Source organism: Tasmannia lanceolata, unplaced genomic scaffold, assembly GCF_043159265.1.
Source record: "Tasmannia lanceolata isolate RefF3 unplaced genomic scaffold, GAP_Taslan_0.1 ptg000048l, whole genome shotgun sequence".
Lineage (NCBI taxonomy): Eukaryota > Viridiplantae > Streptophyta > Magnoliopsida > Canellales > Winteraceae > Tasmannia > Tasmannia lanceolata.
Genome location: NW_027518725.1, coordinates 4,992,067 through 5,010,681, shown reverse-complemented (window position 1 = coordinate 5,010,681; position 18,615 = coordinate 4,992,067). Strand labels below are relative to the sequence as shown.

General features: G+C 40.3%; 2 protein-coding genes and 1 pseudogene across 6 annotated transcripts; 2 read left to right on the top strand and 1 right to left on the bottom strand.

The window, feature by feature from the left end:
- The first annotated feature begins 2,078 nt into the window (after positions 1-2,078).
- LOC143864356 (uncharacterized) lies at positions 2,079-4,523 on the top strand. Its single transcript, XM_077375284.1, has 2 exons — positions 2,079-2,463; positions 3,410-4,523. The coding sequence occupies exons 1-2, from the start codon at positions 2,154-2,156 to the stop codon at positions 4,198-4,200; spliced, it is 1,101 nt and encodes a 366-aa protein (XP_077231399.1). The 5' UTR covers positions 2,079-2,153; the 3' UTR covers positions 4,201-4,523.
- A 1,085-nt stretch (positions 4,524-5,608) lies between these two features.
- LOC143864309 (putative pectate lyase 2) lies at positions 5,609-7,940 on the top strand (annotated as a pseudogene).
- On the bottom strand, positions 7,162-17,683 carry LOC143864310 (uncharacterized). Of its 5 annotated transcripts, XM_077375222.1 has the most exons (17): positions 16,645-17,683; positions 13,772-13,870; positions 12,350-12,444; positions 12,040-12,277; positions 11,712-11,873; positions 11,404-11,622; positions 11,224-11,261; positions 10,775-10,937; positions 10,491-10,642; positions 10,135-10,399; positions 10,025-10,061; positions 9,120-9,239; positions 8,914-8,962; positions 8,733-8,839; positions 8,559-8,641; positions 8,176-8,437; positions 7,162-7,933 (listed from the first exon to the last, which is right to left on the bottom strand). In XM_077375222.1, exons 11-16 carry the CDS (start codon positions 10,025-10,027, stop codon positions 8,182-8,184), a joined length of 618 nt encoding a protein of 205 aa, XP_077231337.1. In that variant the 5' UTR covers positions 10,028-10,061; positions 10,135-10,399; positions 10,491-10,642; positions 10,775-10,937; positions 11,224-11,261; positions 11,404-11,622; positions 11,712-11,873; positions 12,040-12,277; positions 12,350-12,444; positions 13,772-13,870; positions 16,645-17,683; the 3' UTR covers positions 7,162-7,933; positions 8,176-8,181. The 5 variants fall into 5 exon arrangements, 1 of the variants encoding a protein (XP_077231337.1); XR_013241133.1 differs by lacking the exons at positions 7,162-7,933; positions 8,176-8,437; positions 8,559-8,641; positions 8,733-8,839; positions 8,914-8,962 and adding an exon at positions 8,973-9,001 and having other exon boundaries at positions 16,645-17,678; XR_013241132.1 differs by lacking the exons at positions 7,162-7,933; positions 8,176-8,437; positions 8,559-8,641; positions 8,733-8,839 and having other exon boundaries at positions 8,960-9,239; positions 10,145-10,399; positions 16,645-17,678.
- Between the last annotated feature and the right edge of the window lie 932 nt (positions 17,684-18,615).

The following is an 18,615-nucleotide window of genomic DNA, read 5'->3' as shown; positions in this document are numbered from 1 at the left end:
AATGGAGGAGAGCAAGCCCATCCTAGTGTAAGAGTAGGGATAGAGGGGGGTGTCCCAGAGAAGAAAAGGGGAAAAGTAAATCACTTCCCCCAGAGAAGCAAACAACGAAGGTCTATTCCTAAAGTGGCCTTGCGAATCACATGCAAATTCTCTTCCTTATTATTTATTAATATGCCATTTAATGCCCAAGAAATTCTACCAATCCGTCCTTGCACGTGAGATAGCGTGTGAAACAGTCAGTTTCTCTATCATCCAATGTATTTATAAATGAGATGAGATAGATCTAGTAAATATATGCACAAGGCCCGTTTTCTTGAAACTTGGGTAAAGCTGTAAAACGCGTAGGCTCTCTTCTAGAGTTGTGTTTACGAAAGCAAGCTCATGTTTTCATGAGCTTTTGTTAATTTGCTCGAGAGAAACAAAGGGCGTTGATCAAGGGTCAACACAAACCCTACCCCATACAAAGGGCAAATTTTCTATGCATGTTAATTGTTGGGTGACTAACGTAACTTGTTATTTATCTACCTACTAGGCACTGGCAATACAAAAATGTTCCTCCTAACATTCACCTTTTGGACCCACGTGTGCCAAGTGGATCTGAATGGTTCTGATTATTCCAACATGTCCCACTTTTGCTGGGCCCACCTTAATCGGATGATCTTAGTTTTTTGCATCAATTAGGCATCGTTTAGAATTCCATCAAGAGAAGCTAAAGCATTGATTTTCATTCATCTTAATCTAGTCCCCTTGATCGGTTGTCGCGATTACACATCCCCTGTGGGACCCAATGTTGATGACTAGGTATTATCGTAACTGTGATAATCCGCGAGGTGGGTGGTCTGACATGCGACAGACAATCCGCGAAATGCCTTCTGCGATGGACGTAGCAATACTCCACTTGTAATGTTAAGCTTTTTAAAAGATTGCAATCTGGAAGTTCATGCAGCGTAAGTTATTTCCCCTGAGTTAATTATAAGCGAAAATGAAATTTAAGACATTGTTCGGGGAAAATAGCAATTGCTAAATTATTCATGTTCTAAAATCAATTAACAGATAAAATGGAGTGGGGCAATCAACGGTCATTCCCTAAGGCTCTGTTCACTTGCCTTCTTGAGAAAAGAAAGGAGAAGAAAGTAAGCCAAATTTTTCCGTGATTGGACATGATTTGACATTTTCCGCCGTTCACTTGTTTTCTCGGGAAAGCATAATTACACAGGTGGAAAATATAAATAATGACGTGGAAAACAAACTTTCTTGCACTTTCTCTCTAAATTTTCTCATCAAAAGGGTGAGAAAATCACTTTCCTGAGAAAACCACTTTGCCTGCATACTTTCTTTTCCTTTCTCGGCCAAGTGAACAACGGAATTTTCTCACAAAATGAATTTTTTCACAGTTTCTTTTCCAGTTTTCCACGTCAGATTCTTTTCCTTTCTTTTCTTTTCCTGCTGCTAGAAAACAAGTGAACAGATAGAGCCATGTGTACACTTTACATATGGCATTTTCTGAAGATCTTCTCCCTTGATCTTGTGGGGCCACTACTGTTCCAGTAAATTTTCTCATCTTATAATGATGGAATGATCCATAGATGTTGATAAAAAAAGATATGATTAAAGTTAAATATCCTAAATAGATACTTTTGATCAACTGTTGATGTGAGGATCATGTGATTGATCACAGTGGACAAGTGGTGACCACTAGATCAACTGAACTAATGACCAAAAGGCACCATGCTTATGGTGGACTAGCCCACTTCAGCAATGAGTTGTCAAGGAGAGAGAGAGAGAGAGAGAGAGAGTGTCTTCCCACTAAACATCATGTGAACCTAATATAATTCTAGATCATCTTCAAGTGTCATGTGCATTGCATGTGCCTAGTCCTAAATGAAGTGCCACCACAGGCACTGATACTTTGTAAACTCATCTCAGATTTCGATGATATATAGAAAGAAGAGACCTAAGAAGCTGTACAATTAACTGGCTGCAATTAAGAGAATTTGACCTTTCAATTTTATATTTACTTAGAGAAGGCCACATCTATGACAAAAGCTCAATCAAATCTATAAATAGAAGGGTAGAGTAATGTTCTTGTTCATCCCTTAGCAAGTGAGTTGAGTTTAGTTCAGTTGAGTGTTCACTTGCCTAAGTGAGTGACCATGAACACTCACACTACTTTCCTCTCCCTTCTCTTCATCGCCCTTTGTTTGGTTCAGACCAATGCTGATCTTTATGGCAATCCTTCGCCCGCACCGGTGACGGCTCTAGGACCGGCCCCACCACCACCTTTCGCTGTTGCAGGGAAGGCATTCCCTCCAGAGTCATTCTTCTGCAATACAGATGGCACCAAATGCTTTGATAAGCATATTTCCTGCCCAAAACAATGCCCAGAAATGAAGCCAGCTGACCCCAAAGCCAAAGCCTGCTTTATAGACTGCAATTCTCCCAAATGTGAAGCTGTTTGCAAGCGTGAGTGCCACTACCTGCCCTTAATTATAACTCTCTCTCTCTCTCTCTCTCTCTCTCTCTCTCTCTCTCTCTCTCTCTCTCTAAAAAGGTTTTTAATTTTCTTGTTTGGGGAAAGAGAAGGATGATCAACTCTCCAGTCCACTACTAGAAGTAGTCATGCCACCCATGTTAGTTATCTTACCTTCTTCAATTTGTTGTGTCCGCCATAGTTTTGAAACTCCTCCGCATCATCGACTTACCCAAATCGATTCTCCCTCCACGCGGAAGCAACGTGGACGTCTCACCCCTCCACGCGGGAGGAACGTGAGAACTAGACGAGTGAATTTCTCCATCCTCGAGGATACACCTGGTTTCCCGAGATTTATGTTTGTTATACCCTTCATGACTTGTTTAGGGATAACCAATGCATGGGGTGGTTGTAGTATCACAGGAGAAACTATAACGAATCCAGGTATTTAGATTTACAATCCAGGTATTTGGATTTACAAAGGTGTGGCTGGGGCACTTCTTTTTTGTGTAGCTTTTGCTTCTTAGCAGCTTCCATCCTCCAACGACACAGGAGTTACCACACCCCAGCCATTAAGAGGAGGGTGCCTAACTCCTTATAAGCCCATCCACATCTATTCACTTTTCTGATGTGAGATCTTTCCTTTTGGTTGGAACCACCGACACTTTTTGACCTTGGCCACAGTCTCGTCCGATTCCATTTTTTCCCAACAAAGTCAAATCAAAACTCCCTTGACTCTCTTAAGTTATGACTACATCAACCGCGTCAACTGAGTACTCAGACCACATCATTGCCGAGTCTACTAGAATTTGCTTTGGCCTTGTTTCTACCCGCATCCACTTTTTGAAACAGACTCATGTCTCTCTTTCCTTTTGTTATAAATTTTTTATTGAATTTATAAAGAAAAACCTGTAGCTTAACATTAGTAATTTTTGGCAGATCGAAAACCCAATTGTGAAGGGATCGGAGCTGCCTGTTACGACCCAAGGTTCATAGGAGGGGATGGGATCATGTTCTATTTCCATGGCAAAACCAATGAGCATTTCAGCTTAGTGTCAGACTCAAATCTCCAGATCAATGCTCGCTTCATCGGACGTCGGCCAGAAGGAAGAACACGCGATAACACATGGATCCAAGCTTTGGGTATCATGTTCGATTCCCACACCTTCACCGTAACCGCGAAAAAGGTCTCCAAATGGGAGGACAATGTAGACCAGTTTCTCTTCACTTATGATAGCATGCCAGTTTTTATCAACCAAGGCCATCTCTCAAATTGGGCTGCCCCAGATAGCAACTTGGCGGTGGAGCGCACCTCAGGTTCCAACAGTGTGACTGTGACATTGCCTTATGTTGCCGAGATTTCGGTTAGCATTGTTCCGATAACGAAAGAAGATGACCGAATTCATAACTATCAGATACCTTTGGATGACTGTTTTGCTCACTTAGAGGTGCAATTTAAGTTCTTCAATCTTACTGAGAGAGTTGAAGGAGTACTGGGCCAAACATACCGGCCGGATTTTGTAAATCCGGTGAAGAGGGGCGTGGCGATGCCAATCATGGGTGGGGAGGACAAGTACAACACCCATGGCCTCCTTTCTACCAATTGTAAGTACTGCATTTTCTCGCAGGAACGTTCAATGGCTGCAGCCACTTTGATCTTGGATCCAACTAACCCCATGGATTGCACTAGCAAGATGAGCAATGGCCGTGGAGTCGTTTGTCGCCGGTAGAAAGTGTGAAAGACTAGAAGACAGATTGAGTAGAAGAGTTTAAGGGATGAATAAAGGACTTTGTGTTACTTAATGGAGGTAATTAGAAGTATAGGTTTCCAATGTTTGTTATAATAGTAGGTTGCAAGGTAGCAATATATATGTGCATGTGTTATGAATAAGTAGAGATGCAAATGAGTGAATTTGGAGGGCAAATTGAGTTTTTTTCAATGTAAAAAGTTCATTCACTTGCTATTTAGCTATCTATATCACATGTGGTTTAGGTTTCCATGTTTCTTCTGTATCCTCACAAATATAGCAATAAAAGACGGTTTATTGGTAGATACTATTTTCTTTGTTAATTATTTTTGTTTTGAACTACTAGAATAAGGTTTGTAGTTCATCAATGGAAGCCTCTCTGGTTATTTTTTTAGTGTCTCCAATGGCATCAGTCAATTTGACCTGCTCTCTCCAATCTTTTTTGAAATTAAAGGATAACTTGATTATAAAAGGGATTACAAGAACACTTAGGCCCTGTTCGTGTGTGAATATGATAACTGATGGTGAACCCCCAAACCTTAATTTTAGTCCAATAACCGGTTTGGAGGCTCACCATTGGTTGTCAACTTGTCATAAGCTCAAAGGAACAGGGCCTTAGTTTAAGATTATGGCAACCGATTGTCAGCCCTAAACCTATTACTGGACTCAAATTTAAATGTAATTGTGAGTCCAATATTAATAGGTCTTCGACTTACAATCGGTTGTCGTAATCTGAAACAGAAAAGCACCCCCCCCCCCCCCCCCCCCCCCTCTTCTTTTAAGATTATGGCAACCGATTGTGAGTCCAAAACCAAGTATTGGACTCAAGATTAATTGCGAGTCCAAAACCGATTATTGGACTCAATATTGCGTTTAATCATTGGACTCAAAATCTAAAAGAAAAATCATATCTCTCTCTCTCTCTCTCTCTCTCTCTCTCTCTCTCTCTCTCTCTCAACATTTGCTGGCCAAACCGTTAGAATAACCACCAAAATAACCTGCTAAATGTCCCAACTAAATTATAACCTGCTAAATGTCCCAACTAAATTTAAGGTCACCCCTAAATTAGAACTCTCAGCCTCCCTTACAAAAAAACCCATCCTTCCAGTGAGAAAACAAACAAGAAACCTCCCTCAAACTTATCTAAAACTTCCCAACTTCACTCCCCTTTAAACCAATGGAGCTAATGCAACCAGTACTCCCATCAACTTCCCCTATAAATACAAACACTCCTCTCACCTCTTAATTCACATCTAATCCCACTTCATCAACACTAATCATGGCCTCTACTTCCTCTTCCATCCACACCTCTGCCCACTTAGCCTTCACTCTCATCCTCTTCTTCCTCTTGTTAAACCCCGGCATCGCCACAAAGCCGACAAGGAGCTCCAGCTCCAGCATGAACGTGACAGACCAGTGCTGGCGAAGGAGCCCAAATTGGGCTAAGAATAGGCAACAACTGGCTATATGCTCGGTGGGATTCGCCGGAAAGATGACAAATAACATGGGAAGGCGTTTGATACATTACAAGGTAACGGACCCCAGTGACGACCCGATAAATCCTCCGCGAGGGACATTACGGTACGGGGCAACGTTGATTGCCGGGAAGGTGTGGATAACATTCCAAAGGGATATGCAAATAAAGCTCCAGAAGCCACTTCTTGTTAGTAGCTTCACAACCATTGATGGCTGCTGTGCCAACGTTCACATTGCTCACGGAGCTTGCCTCATGCTCTACAGGGTATTCTAGTTCTTCAATTCCAAATTCAAATCTTCAATTAGTTAAAAGAAATTGTGTTTTTCTTACAACTAAATTGCCCGTTAAATTGATTTTTGGACGTTGATCAGGTGAGCAATGTGGTTATTCACGGCCTTCGGATCCATCACTGCCAAAAGCCAAACTCAGGTCCAGTGATTGGGCTGGGATCAAAGATGATGTAATTGGGGACTTCGGGAGGGGACGCGATCGCCCTCTTAAAAGCTACCAAGGTTTGGATTGAGCACAACACACTTTACGAATGCCAGGACGGACTTATGGACGTCACACGAGGGTCTACCGATGTTACAATCTCGAACAACTGGTTTAGAAACCATGATAAGGTGATGCTTTTCTGATTGCTAAACTCTTTAATTGTAGGTCCACATGTTAAATTGTAAGGAGGGAGATGAACATCTCCACTCACACTCCCTTGTTTTGATAAAGGCATTCCACTCTTTATTTTGAGCTTTTCCTGATTCGATGTTGTAGATTTCTAGGAATTGTAACAGCCTATCTACCATTCAGAGAAAAAAAATGTTGGACTATCAAAAAATGTGTTAAAAAAAGGATGGAATGCCATGATCAAACAAGGTAAAATTCTGAGACTTATAACAACCTGGTAGATTTTCATTCCATCTCAAATATAAAGCCTGCTTGACAACACTGTTACATACCAAAAGAAAGGCTATGAACAAGTAAACAGTGACAGAAAATTAAATGAGTTGCAATCTACAAGTCGCAGGACTTTCTATTTTCCATTTAATTCACAGGCCTCGCAATGGAAAAACACACAGGGTTAGACATAGGTATGCTCACGTCGCAAACAATTTCTACCAAGGATGAGGAGATTACGCCATTGGTGGGAGTATGAATCCAAGCATCACAAGTAAAGTGAATCTCTTCATCGCTCCAAAATCCGGTAGCAAATCTGTAAGTTTCTATTTTAGAATTCCTCAGGCCCTATTTGTTTTTTTATTTTGAAAACTGATTGACTCAGTAATCAGTTTCGGACTAGCAATTTTTTTTTTTTCCAAAATCCAAAACAAACAGGGCCTTAGTTTTATTTGTGTTATACTGTTACATGCATGTATTACAGTTCAAAAAATGTATAAAAATTTAGGTTCTGTTCAAACATGGCCTTATATATCTGTTTGCTTATAATATAATTTAAATTCTTTTCAACCTTTTCTTTTTTCTTTTTTTTGAAAAGCGACATATATATTCATACTATGAAGAATACGGTGGGGACAAGAAGTCCCTAGAGACATTACATAGTATCTGTATGGGTAATTCAGGACACACCCTGAATTACCAAGAAACATAGGGGCCAGCGATACTACACATTCGAGACAATCCAAAAAACAATCATGTATTCCTCTACTCCTTGAGCATCCTCCAGGGCATCCCAGCCTGCCTACCTTTCTCCCTAAAATATCTCATTCAGAAGGTTACTTAAGAAAATTATAGTTTTTACCTATTACTTTTTCCTCCATTCTTATATTCAGTTCCGAAACACAGAGAACCTCTATCAAGATACCAAAATAGGCCAACTGGTCCTTAACTCAAAGCTGTTGTGGTAATAAGGTTAGAGCTTCTTGATTTCTGAATTCAAATGGTCTTCGTGGGGCTATATTGTGAGGGATTTTTTTTATTTCTAAGGAATTCAAATTGTCCTTGTGGGGCTATATTGTGAGGTTTCATTCATGTAATTTATGGAATATGCAGGCTACATGGAGACTTGGCGGCGAAGGGACAGGAAGTTCATGGAACTGGAGGTCAGTGAAGGATATATTCATTAATGGAGCTCACTTCAAAGAAACAGGTTATGGTGGGGAAGGGCCCCGTTACAACCGACAAAAGAGGTTTGCTGTTGGAGATGCCAAATCTGTGGGGTCATTTACAAGATCTTCAGGCGCCTTTCGTTGCTCAACAAGATCTAGATGTTGATTGGCCCGCCTATTGGAGAGTAGACAAGATCAATAGTAGTAGTTTTTTATTTGATTTCAATACCATATATTGCTGTTCAGAAGTAACAGTTTCATATTCCATGTAAGTAGCAGAAAGCAAGAAAATAACATATACTATTTTATAACTACTCTAGTTTGTCAAAGGTGGCTTGATATTCGTATGATTTGTAATTAAAACTGAAAGGGATACTTGTACCAAGGCTACAGATACAATTTTGAAGAGATACATACCACTTTCTACTCATCATCTTCGTCTGAACTTTCATAAGCTATGCATAGTAAGCTTCTAACAGCATTCTCTGGTTTGGTCTTCATTTCTTTGGCGTTGCTCAGCTTTGAAGAAGAGAGTGATTTAGCCGAAGTCTGCTCAGTTTTCTCATTCATCGGAGTTGGGCCAGGCAATATTGGGTTTGATTTATTCCCATCAGATGGGCTTGAAACTATTGGTCGCTTTGGTTTGATTTCCACAATGTTCTTTAAGAGGTCTTGCTGTCTTTACTTCCACGAATTAAAAAGATGACACATTGAGAGGAAATGACAGAAGCCCAAAAATACTACATTGGGAAAACAAAAAGGGATAAGTAAATAAAGTTGGAAAAAAAAAAAATCCATACCTAATCCCACTTTTTGTCTTGCGTTCAACACGGAGTGGCAAAGGCAATGGCGCAGGCGATGAATCTGCTAAACTTGCTGCTTTGTATTTGATAATTAAGGAAAACGAAAGAATTCTGAACAATAAGATCAGAACAATAGCTACATTTAGAATACTTAGAGCCTCGTAAGGATATCTTAAATGCAGCAAATGCTCGCTTCTCTGTGCGTCGTAAAAGGCGTTCAGCGTCCTCCTCAGCTTCCATTTGTTCCTTGAGATAAAGAAAGTCATCGCTGTCCAAAGCTGCATTTGAAACAAACCAAACTTCAAGAAACTGACAGAAAGAACCATTATGTGAGCCGGAGAAAAGAAAGTACCTCCTCTTCCGTGGAGATAACCACCACGTTCTCCAGCAACCTCCTGCATCTGCTTGCATCAACCGCCGGGTAGGAAAAGCCAAGATCCCTGCCGGGGCATGTTATCAGGAACTCACCTCAAAAAAAGGGCACAATTTAATATAGAGATTAAGTCTAAGATCAAAAGACCCAGGGATACGAACTGCCAAAAAATGGCCCCTTACTACCTTTATCCCCAATTTATGGAGAACAGAGAGAGAACAAGATGACTTCAATGGAACCATGCATAAACCTTCATTTCTTTTCACCTTCATCCATATCAACGATCTCCTTTTAATGAATCCACACTACACATCCAGATATAACATGGGTACACACCGATTGCATTTTAGAACTAATATTGAAGTATTTGACACGAGTAAAATACCGATGCAATTTTAAAAATTTTGACAGCTCGAGTGTTGGTAATCCGGGTCCTTCAGGTATCGGGGGTCTATTGAGGGATGAAAATGGAGTTGTACTATGGGCTTTTAGAGGTCCTATCGGAGTAGCGGACTCCAACGAGGCAGAAGTTCGCGTCGTACATCATGGAATCAAATTGCTTCAAAATGTAGACCTAAATAAAGTGATTGTCGAAGGTGACTCTCTTAACGTCATTAGTTGGTTAAGAAGGTCGAAGGCAGCTCCATGGAGATTCTTTTCATTGTTTGATGAGATTTAGGAAATGAATTGGTAAAGAGGTCAGCAAATGGGGAAGCGGACAAATTGGCCAGAGATGGTGTTTCTAGGGAGAGCATTGAATTTTTTGATTTTCTAGGGAGAGCATTGAATTTTTTGTTTCTAGGGAGAGCATCAGAAGAACATAAAAATAAGCAGATTAAACTAGAATCAGAAGTGTACCAAAAAAAACAACAAAACAAATCTATATATGAGAAAAAGGACAAACATGGTTTTTTTTAGTAATTTTTGTGGGGTTCTTTCTAGAGAATCAAACAAATTCACAGATAGATTTTCTCATTGGAGATCTTGTTTTTTTATTTGTTTCCATGATCATTTACACATGAATGAAAAAGTACGAAGAAAAAGTATGAAGAGAGGGATGAAAACCATATTCAGTGATAAAAAGACGTACCATTTATTTGTTTCCTATATCACCTGTTCCATGTTACCTATCAAACATATACACAACAATAATAATAAGAAGCAACCAACAAATAATCAAGATAGCATTTCATCACTTACCCTTTTTTACCTGAAAAACCTGGACGCTTTTAAGCATGGAGAATGATGGAAAACAGAACAAAAAGCCTTTTGACAGAGACAAGCATTTGACATGTCATTTTGTGCGTTTCAGATTGTAAGTTATGACACGGGTGATATTGTATACACCGCTGTTGCATGGAGTCAGATTCGCATGTCAGATCCCGACACAGATTCGGCAAACTTGCCTTTCCATTTGGCTTTGTAACTCAGTCTTCGACTCAAGCTGGACCTCAAGTTCTTTTACCTACCAATCGACGAAGAGCAATGTTCAAAATATCTATAGAATGTTTAAGATTGTATAGCGGAAAAATCAAACGATGTTTGTGGTGTGGTACCTTTTCATGGGTTTCTACTCAGCTTATCTTTGCCTTTGGGCATACTTTCTAAGCTTTTTTTTTCCTTTTATATGGGCTGAGTTTTGACGGTTATCCTCTAGCTTGCGTGGGGCCTCATCTTTAAGTCTGCATTCCTGCCTTGTTTTATCAACCTTTATTATTAAAAAAAAGGAAAAGATTAGTAAAGTTGTAATTTGATGATGAGAAAGACTATAGGAAGGGGACTGAAGTAATGAAAGAATAATATAATAATGACATTACTTTGCTCCACGCTTTGAACTTACCATCTGTTTCACCTTTTGAGGCTAACCAGTGCAAATCTGCTTCTTTGCACGACCCAACTCTATCCCTCTAACCAGAGTTGCAAAATCTAATGAACTCTTCTTTTCACGCCAGTCATGCCTGAAGGACTGATTTGCACAAACATAAGGGCTTTGGAATCACCTCCTACAACAGAAAAAAAAGGTGGTTTAAAGATCCAAATAAAATAGAGTATTTTATATATAGGGATTTGCTAGGGACCATCGCAAAAGGCCTTTCGCAGACCGGCTGTTCATGAGAGAGCAGCCACATCAGCTCACTTTTCAACAGATTTAGTCTTACACACACACACACACACGCACAGATCAATGGATGGGCTAGTGATAGGATTAATACATGAAAGAAACAACTCTATTAATAAATCTATGGTAAGAGAAACAAGAATGAATAGAGACTAGAAAACCATGTGTACCTAATGAATCTTTAAGTAAATGGGAAAGCTTGGAATCCCTGCAAATGGCCCAAATTTGTATAAGAATATGGAAGTTGAACTATCTGTGACAGGTAATTGTAACTAACATAAAACTAACGAATGAGAATATGAGGACAGAACTGAATAGTTTTCAACAGTTAATTGTAATTACAGCCAAACCTATATGATATGAACGGCCGGTTCTTTACTGCTAAAGCAGATATGACTTTGCCAAGAGCTGTAACTGACTTGTTGATGTTTGTAGCTTATGTTTGCCTCTCCCCTTCCACGCCTGTCTTTTCAGACCTCTCTCTGCCCGCTAAATCCACAAGCCAAAGTTTGCTATTGATGCACTCTCCACTCATCAAATTAGTTTCTCTTACCATTATACATACCACGCTGATTAAAGTAGGAAAAAATTTTAGTCCAAAAAGCTAAGAAAAGAATTAACCAAAACTAGAAAGGTTCAATGGATAAAAAGTACAAACCAATGAGAGCGACTGCTATGCTGATTAACATTGTGAGACGCAATAGCACGGGCTTTGCTTCCAGCCTGTAATACTGGCCAGGCTTCCTCTATGCTCTGAACTTTGGTCTGGACACTTTCCGGTACAGGATGAGCTCCTTCTGCATCATGTCTTATCACTAATCTGAAACACAGCCAAGTCCCGAATTTTGGTTAACCTTAATAGACAATGTTTATATTGCAAGTCCAAGAAATTGTCAGGAGAGAGAGAGAGGGGGGGTGGGTGTGAGTGCAAGAGTGATGCCTATAACATGAAAGAAACCCTTAAGATAATAGGAATGATATCATACTTTTTGGAAGGAGGTGTAGCCAGCAAATCATTGATCTCTTCATTGTATAGTTCAAGAACACTAACAGATATATCGTAGTCAAATGCCCCCCTCCTCTCTTTCACAATTTTAAACAACTCTTCTAAAGCTTTATAATTAACTCCTCTCTCATGTTCTGTACCCTCCATTTAAGCAATAGAAGTAGAAACTTGAATCATCTCCTCGTTATATTTAACTTTAAGCTCCTCATATTTTGCAACTGGCAAGGAATATAGAGCCATGAGATGCATAAAATTTAAATCCATTACAAGAAGAGTGTATTCAAACTTACTCAATGTTTCAACTGCTGAGATCATTCATTTGGTTCAAGAATTGAATAAAACCACAAGCTTCTTGAGAAAGTTGGGCGTGTTCCCGTTTTATTGCCTACAAGAAAATTTGATATGGTTGTAAGAGGCAACTGGTGTTAATGTTGAAGTATAAATGATTAAACAACACCAACTCTAAGAAAACTCTCTCTCTCTCTCTCTCTCTCTCTCTCTCTCTCTCTCTGTTTTCTCCTCAGCTCAAGTTCCTTTCCCTGATTCTTCTCCAAGAAAACTCTAACTCCCCTCTCTACGAGCTCTCTTTTACTCAGTCATAAAACCTAAAAAAAAGTCATAAAACCTAAAAAAAAAGGGTGTGAAGAGATGGGGGTTATGACCAAGATCAATGGAGAGGTGAAGGGTTTGCTGGATCCGGTAGAAGTGGTGAAAGTGGGTTTTAATGGTTAGAAATGAGGTTTGTGAAGAGGGTTTGAAGAAGATAATGAGGCTTGTCAATGGTGGTGGAAGAGGGTGATGAAGAGGGTAACCAGCGGATGGGGACCAAAGAAGCTGGAGTTAGCGATGGTCCAGCTCCCCATTCTCTGCTCTCTCTCGTTCTCTCCCACCCACTCTGTTTTCTGAAAGAAAATGAGACCCCTCTTGCCTATTGAAACTCCTCCCAAAGCCCTAATTTGACGGGCATTTTATAAGGGAAATGATATCCTCGACCTCGCTTATTTCCAACAGACAGCTCCATCTACTGTATTTCATGACTACTCTATTACTCTACAGAGGAGGTGGCTCGGGTAGGAAAGATTCTAAAAATAAATGCTATATTTGCACATTTTCCTTCCTTGGACAGCCACCTTTAAGGTGATTCACCCCCCTTATTTTTTGCAAAAAGACAGATGTTATTTGTAGAAGAACACTTTGATAAATTCACTAAGTTAGCTTGTCTTTTCTAGCACAAATGATTTTGAAGCAAAGAAACAAAACCAGCAAACAATATGTGCAAACACGACCAAAGTAAAAGGAAGTTGACTCGGGAGAGTCGACGCGGATGCGGGGAGTTTTAAAACTGCTAAGTACATGGGATCACAAACTTGATGACATTTCCCCCAAACCATAAGTATTAATTGAACACATGAACATCTTAAATGTTGATCTTGGGCTTTTCAAGACTCTCTTGCTTTTACATTGTATAGTTGCACATGGAAAAAATTTCCCTTGGTAAAAATCTTCTCACTGATGAAGACAATTACTTTAATTCAAAAAAATTCCTACTTTGTTGCTTTTTTCCATATCCCATTGAAAGGTTATCGAACAGGTACTTCAAATGTTAATGCATATGTTGAAAGACATATAAAAGCCACAAGTTATTACTCTAAAATACAACAACAAAATATAACTTCTAAAATATTACATTAGCATCTCAAATAAGAATTTACCTTCATTTTTCCTATATCACCTGTTCCATAGATATATTAACTGTAAAATGCTTGCTTCATCTTCACTCTCGGTGCATATGACTTCATGGTTTTGTGTACCTTTATGTTGCAACATTGAAAACATTACAACGTGAGCTTCCTAGTTTAGGTTATTGTTCTAAAAAATAAAATCTTGGAAATAAATTGCCCAGAGACAATAAAAATTAACATAAACAAGAGAGAGAGAGAGAGCGGGAGTCTGTTACGACCCAAGTTGATGAAATGTGTAAACTGCACAGAAATAATATAAGAGTGCAAAAACCTTAATGGCATGTTTCGCAAACATGAAAAAAATATGGAACACTTGTCTACCCAAGGTGAGAGCAGGTTAGAGAGGGCCGGCTGGTGTGTGTGTGTGTGTGTGTGTGTGTGTGTGTGTGTGTGAGAGAGAGAGAGAGAGAGAGAGAGAGGGAAAAAGAAAGATGAGGCCCGTAAAGTAAGAAAAAAAATTCCCTATTTATAATAGGACTTGTGGTTTCCCTGCTTTTGAGCCTCATCCCATGAGGATAACTAGGGCCAATGAGACAAAGCATGTCTCCTATGGGAGAAACAACTAACTCTAGTGAGACACTGAATGTCTCCTATGGAAGGCTCCAAGTATCCTTATCATTGCCCTTGCAATGATAGATATAGTATGGGTACAAACAACTAACAGACCAAGTTGGTCTTCTAATAAGGATGTGCTAATAATGAGACTTGGACGGATCGAATCCTATCAATTTGAAATCAAGTAGAAATTCGCAGACCCTATTGGAGAAGGTGTTATTAAATCTTTTTATACTTTAACACTCCCTCTCATGGCGTTTCAAAAAAAAAAAAAAAAAAAAAAAACCCCTGTGGCCCCTCTTTCTAGGGTTGGCCTACACGTGGTACATGTGGCCCCTCTTTTAGGTTTGACCATTACATGTGGATTTTTGCTATCCGAGAGGTTTGAACTCAGGACCTTTGGCTCTGGTACCATGTGAAACGACCCTAATCTGCTGAAGATCGGACAAGTCTCGCGATCGTCATGACCTATCGTTGAGCTCAGCGAGGACAATCCCTGTAAAGGGGCCACGCTACGTCATCGCCCGTCCCAAAACCCGATAAAACGTCAAAAAACCAATGGAAACCGGAAAACCACGATGAAAACCGGAAATGGAATGAAAAGAGGGCTCTGGATGACCTGGCAATCACCATCCTTGCCCATTTTTGTTTTTGTTTTGAAATGTTTGAGAATATTTATTAAAAAGGTTTGACTGGACTTGGGTGGACCCAAGCTACCTACGTACCCTGTGGAAAGGGATCAAGCAAACGTAGTTCGAAACAACTTTTTCGAAAAAAACATTTTTGTTGTTTTTTTATGTTTTTATATTTTTGTTGTTTTTAGATTTTTATAATTTGATTTCTATGTGTTTTTTATCCCTTTTGATTGAAAAAAGGGGTTTGGCTCAAGAGGTTGTCGTCCGTCATAGCCTAAACCCGAGAAAAGTGTTCCCAAAATCGATAGGATCCCGAAATACGAAAAGAATCCCGAAGTACGTGTAAAGAAAAGTCCCGAAAGAAATCAAGGTAGAATCCCTAGATCCCATAAGAAATGATGACCTCAGAAAGAAGGGAAACCCCTACGCCCTGTAAGAATCCCAAGAAGGGAAGAAGATGTGAAGGGCAAAGGGTTGGCTCAAAAAATATTTCGTCATCGCCTTAACCCGCTTGAAATGTTCCCAAAAGTCAGTGGAATCCCTAGGCGGAAAGAAATCCCAGAAAACCAGAGAAAGTAATCTCAAGAAAACTGAAATGAACCCAACGGACAAGGAAGATTCTAAGAAGCCTATGAGGATCACTAATGCAGGTGTAGGTCAGGGAGATCCTTGAAATTCCGAATGTCAGAGCAAAATTTGAAGGAAGAGCAGAGATGGGAGGGATTAGCTCTTTTGATCATCTTGTTCTACAGGGAACGAAGCTGAGCAGATTAATTATCCTGATCAACCTGCATCATGGGGAACGAAGCTGTCTCGACCCTAAGAATGGATCAACCATTGTGCAATTAACAAACAGATTGTGCTGAACAGAGATATGGTTTTAGCCTTTTTAAAAATAAAATAATTCTACCCAAGCACCTCCTCTCCTAGCGTATAGCGAACTGCCAAAATGCAGTTGCCAAAAGGCTCTCTCGAAACCATCAAAGAAAAGGCAGATTAAGCTACGTAATTATCAAAACATGGCAACACCAAGGTCCAAGTTGACCACCATCATTGGAGGCATGTCACCTGTCCAGAACTATCCTCACAATTAGAATTGATTTCAATGGTGTGATACACCAAACAGTGTCATCCTCACAATATAATAGCCCCAATGTCAGTTCTCTTTACCTTAAAGAACTGACATCATTGTAACCCTGAATTGGAATTGCACATGGAAATCTTGCCTTCTATGACTAACAAGTCCTAACTGGTGCCATTAAGATTCCCAAAATAAACTAAAAGGAATGATGAAGATGGCAGAGACTAGCATGGATGGTTTATTCAGGCAATGCCAACACTCCTGGAATGAGTCATAAGTATGACCACTCCCCTGTTTTGATATCCACACCAAACTCATCTCCATCCATGTTACTGCTCATCCATAAAACCCATTTCAATCCCCAGAACTATGAGAAAAACTACTACGCTGATACAAACAAAAAAGAATTAAGTGCACTCATCAGCTAAGCCATAGAAAATTTACAAGTAGCAGCAATATGTGACTCTAAAAGAAAAACCCATCACACCCCATTGGATATAAAACCTATGAAGCAGCCATTTACTTGAACAAGAAAAAAAATAAAATATGGATTTGAGCTTGGATCGACTTACAGTAACAAGATATTACTATCCTCTTCTTGAATCCGAGCTGCGAGGTGGAGGGCCGCGGATTTGATGATGAAAGGCGAAGGCAATGAGCGGCACAGAGGCGGCAATGGTGGGACGGTGGCTAAGAATGGAGGAGGGTTTGGTGATGGCTGTAATGGAGGGTTTTAACGGTGGTTGGGAAGAGAAATAAAGGCTAGAGAAGAAGAAGATGGTTGGAATCCATGGGGTTTTTCGGAGATTGGGTTTTGGATGAAGATTCGAAGTGGGTTTGGTGGTCGTTCGGATGGGGCAGAAACAGGGGATAGGGTGGCCGGAGTTGGGGATGGTGTAGGGGGACGGTGGCTGTGGCAAAGGAGAGAGGAAAATCGTGGGTTTGAGAAGAGGGTTAGGATATTAGATGGAAATGGGTTTTGTTGGGGTTCGGTGGAATGGAGGTGGCTGATGGAAAGTAGAGGTGTGTTTTAAGTTTGGGAAACGGTGGATCTAGTGGAGAGGGGCAGATGGTAGTGGGAGGTGGTCGGAGGTGGTATGGCCGGAGATGGGGACGGTGTTGGTGGCTAGCAGACTAGAGAAGGGGAATAAGGGAAGAAGAAGTAGTTAGTGAGGAAGATGGGGGTTAGATGTTGAGGAGGAGAATGGAATGGCAAAGAGGGTTTACCGAAATCTGTTGAGGATGGGTTTGGATTCCGGTGGGTTTTGCCGGATTTCGGCCGGAGAATATGGGTTTTTAAAAAAAAAGAAAATATAATGGGTGTGGTTGATGATGGTGAGGATGATGATAAGAGGTTAGGGAAGAAGAAGATGGTCGGTGGGTGGGTGGAAGTGGCACAGCCGGAGCAAATGGCCGGAGATAGTGAAGATGGAGGTGGCGGCTGAAATTGCAGAAGAAGGGTTTGGTAGATAGAGATGGGGTGGAAGAAGAAGGAGATGGCCAGAGGTAGATATGGGGATTGCCGGAGACGAGAGAAAACGGCCGAGAACTCCCCTCTTCTTCTCCTCTCCTTCTCTCTGTAAGTTTTAGAAGAAAAAAAACTCCCTTTCTCACGAGCTCCATTTTGGGTTAAATAGTTAGGGTTATTTCCACTGTTGATCTCAACCCTTAATTCGGTATCTTTCCCTCTTGATTGCTCCCAGCCCTTGATCCTTGTCTTTGCCCTAATATTATCTTAGAAACCCTAAAATTCTAGAAGGCTCTAATCTAATCCAAGCCCTACACTTCACTTTTTTTATCCTACAGCCCATATTTATTGCTTGCAGGGGAAGCAACACTTATTTTATAAAAATACCCCTAGGATAATGGGATTTTACCCTCCTACCATTAGGCTCTACTTGCCTTCTCTTCTCATCAATGGGCACCCTCACTTGATTGTCTCGCCCCTCTCTTTTAAAAGGAAAATATGTCTGCCTCCCCTATTCTCCTCGGACAGCCCTCCTTAGCATATTTTTTGCGCTACAAGAGGTGGTCTAAGCAAGGAAGGGGAAAGAGCGAATTATTTTCCCCTAGCTATTTTTCCAAGGAAATGATATTGACACATCCATATTTTGATTATTTCACTCTCCTAGCTTGTCTTTTCTCACTTGTGGAGTATTATTTTATTTTATTTTTTTTAAAATGTAAAGACCATTTGATATTCCTTTAAATCCCAAAACCAGCCGGGTTAGTGAAAATATAAAAATATGACTGTGCCAATATACATCGGAGCCCGGGGGCCAAACAGGGGGGTGCCAACACCAAAATTCTGGGATATTTTGTAAATTTCATAAGTTTCAGAGAATTTGGGCGATTAAACAGGGGTTATCAGGAGTTCAGGGATCATCCAGGCTTCTAAGGATTTCAACAATGATCTGCAGAGACATATTTTTTCGGGTTCTTTTGCATTGAAGGCTCGGTTCTTCTGAAATTTCGGGGATATGCTTCAGGCACTTAAAACTTGGCATTTGAGACTTGAAAATTTGGTTTCGAGACTCAGATTT

Excerpts from the sequence above, each read along its gene's own strand:
- LOC143864356 (XM_077375284.1), top strand. The coding sequence starts at position 2,154 with ATGAACACTCACACTACTTTCCTCTCCCTTCTCTTCATCGCCCTTTGT. Across the intron at positions 2,464-3,409 it reads ATGTGAAGCTGTTTGCAAGC|ATCGAAAACCCAATTGTGAA; the intron begins GTGAGTGCCACT and ends AATTTTTGGCAG.
- LOC143864310 (XM_077375222.1), bottom strand. Across the intron at positions 8,963-9,119 it reads TCCATAAATTGGGGATAAAG|ATGCAGGAGGTTGCTGGAGA; the intron begins GTAGTAAGGGGC and ends TGATGCAAGCAG. Across the intron at positions 8,840-8,913 it reads TTATCTCCACGGAAGAGGAG|CTTTGGACAGCGATGACTTT; the intron begins GTACTTTCTTTT and ends TTTCAAATGCAG.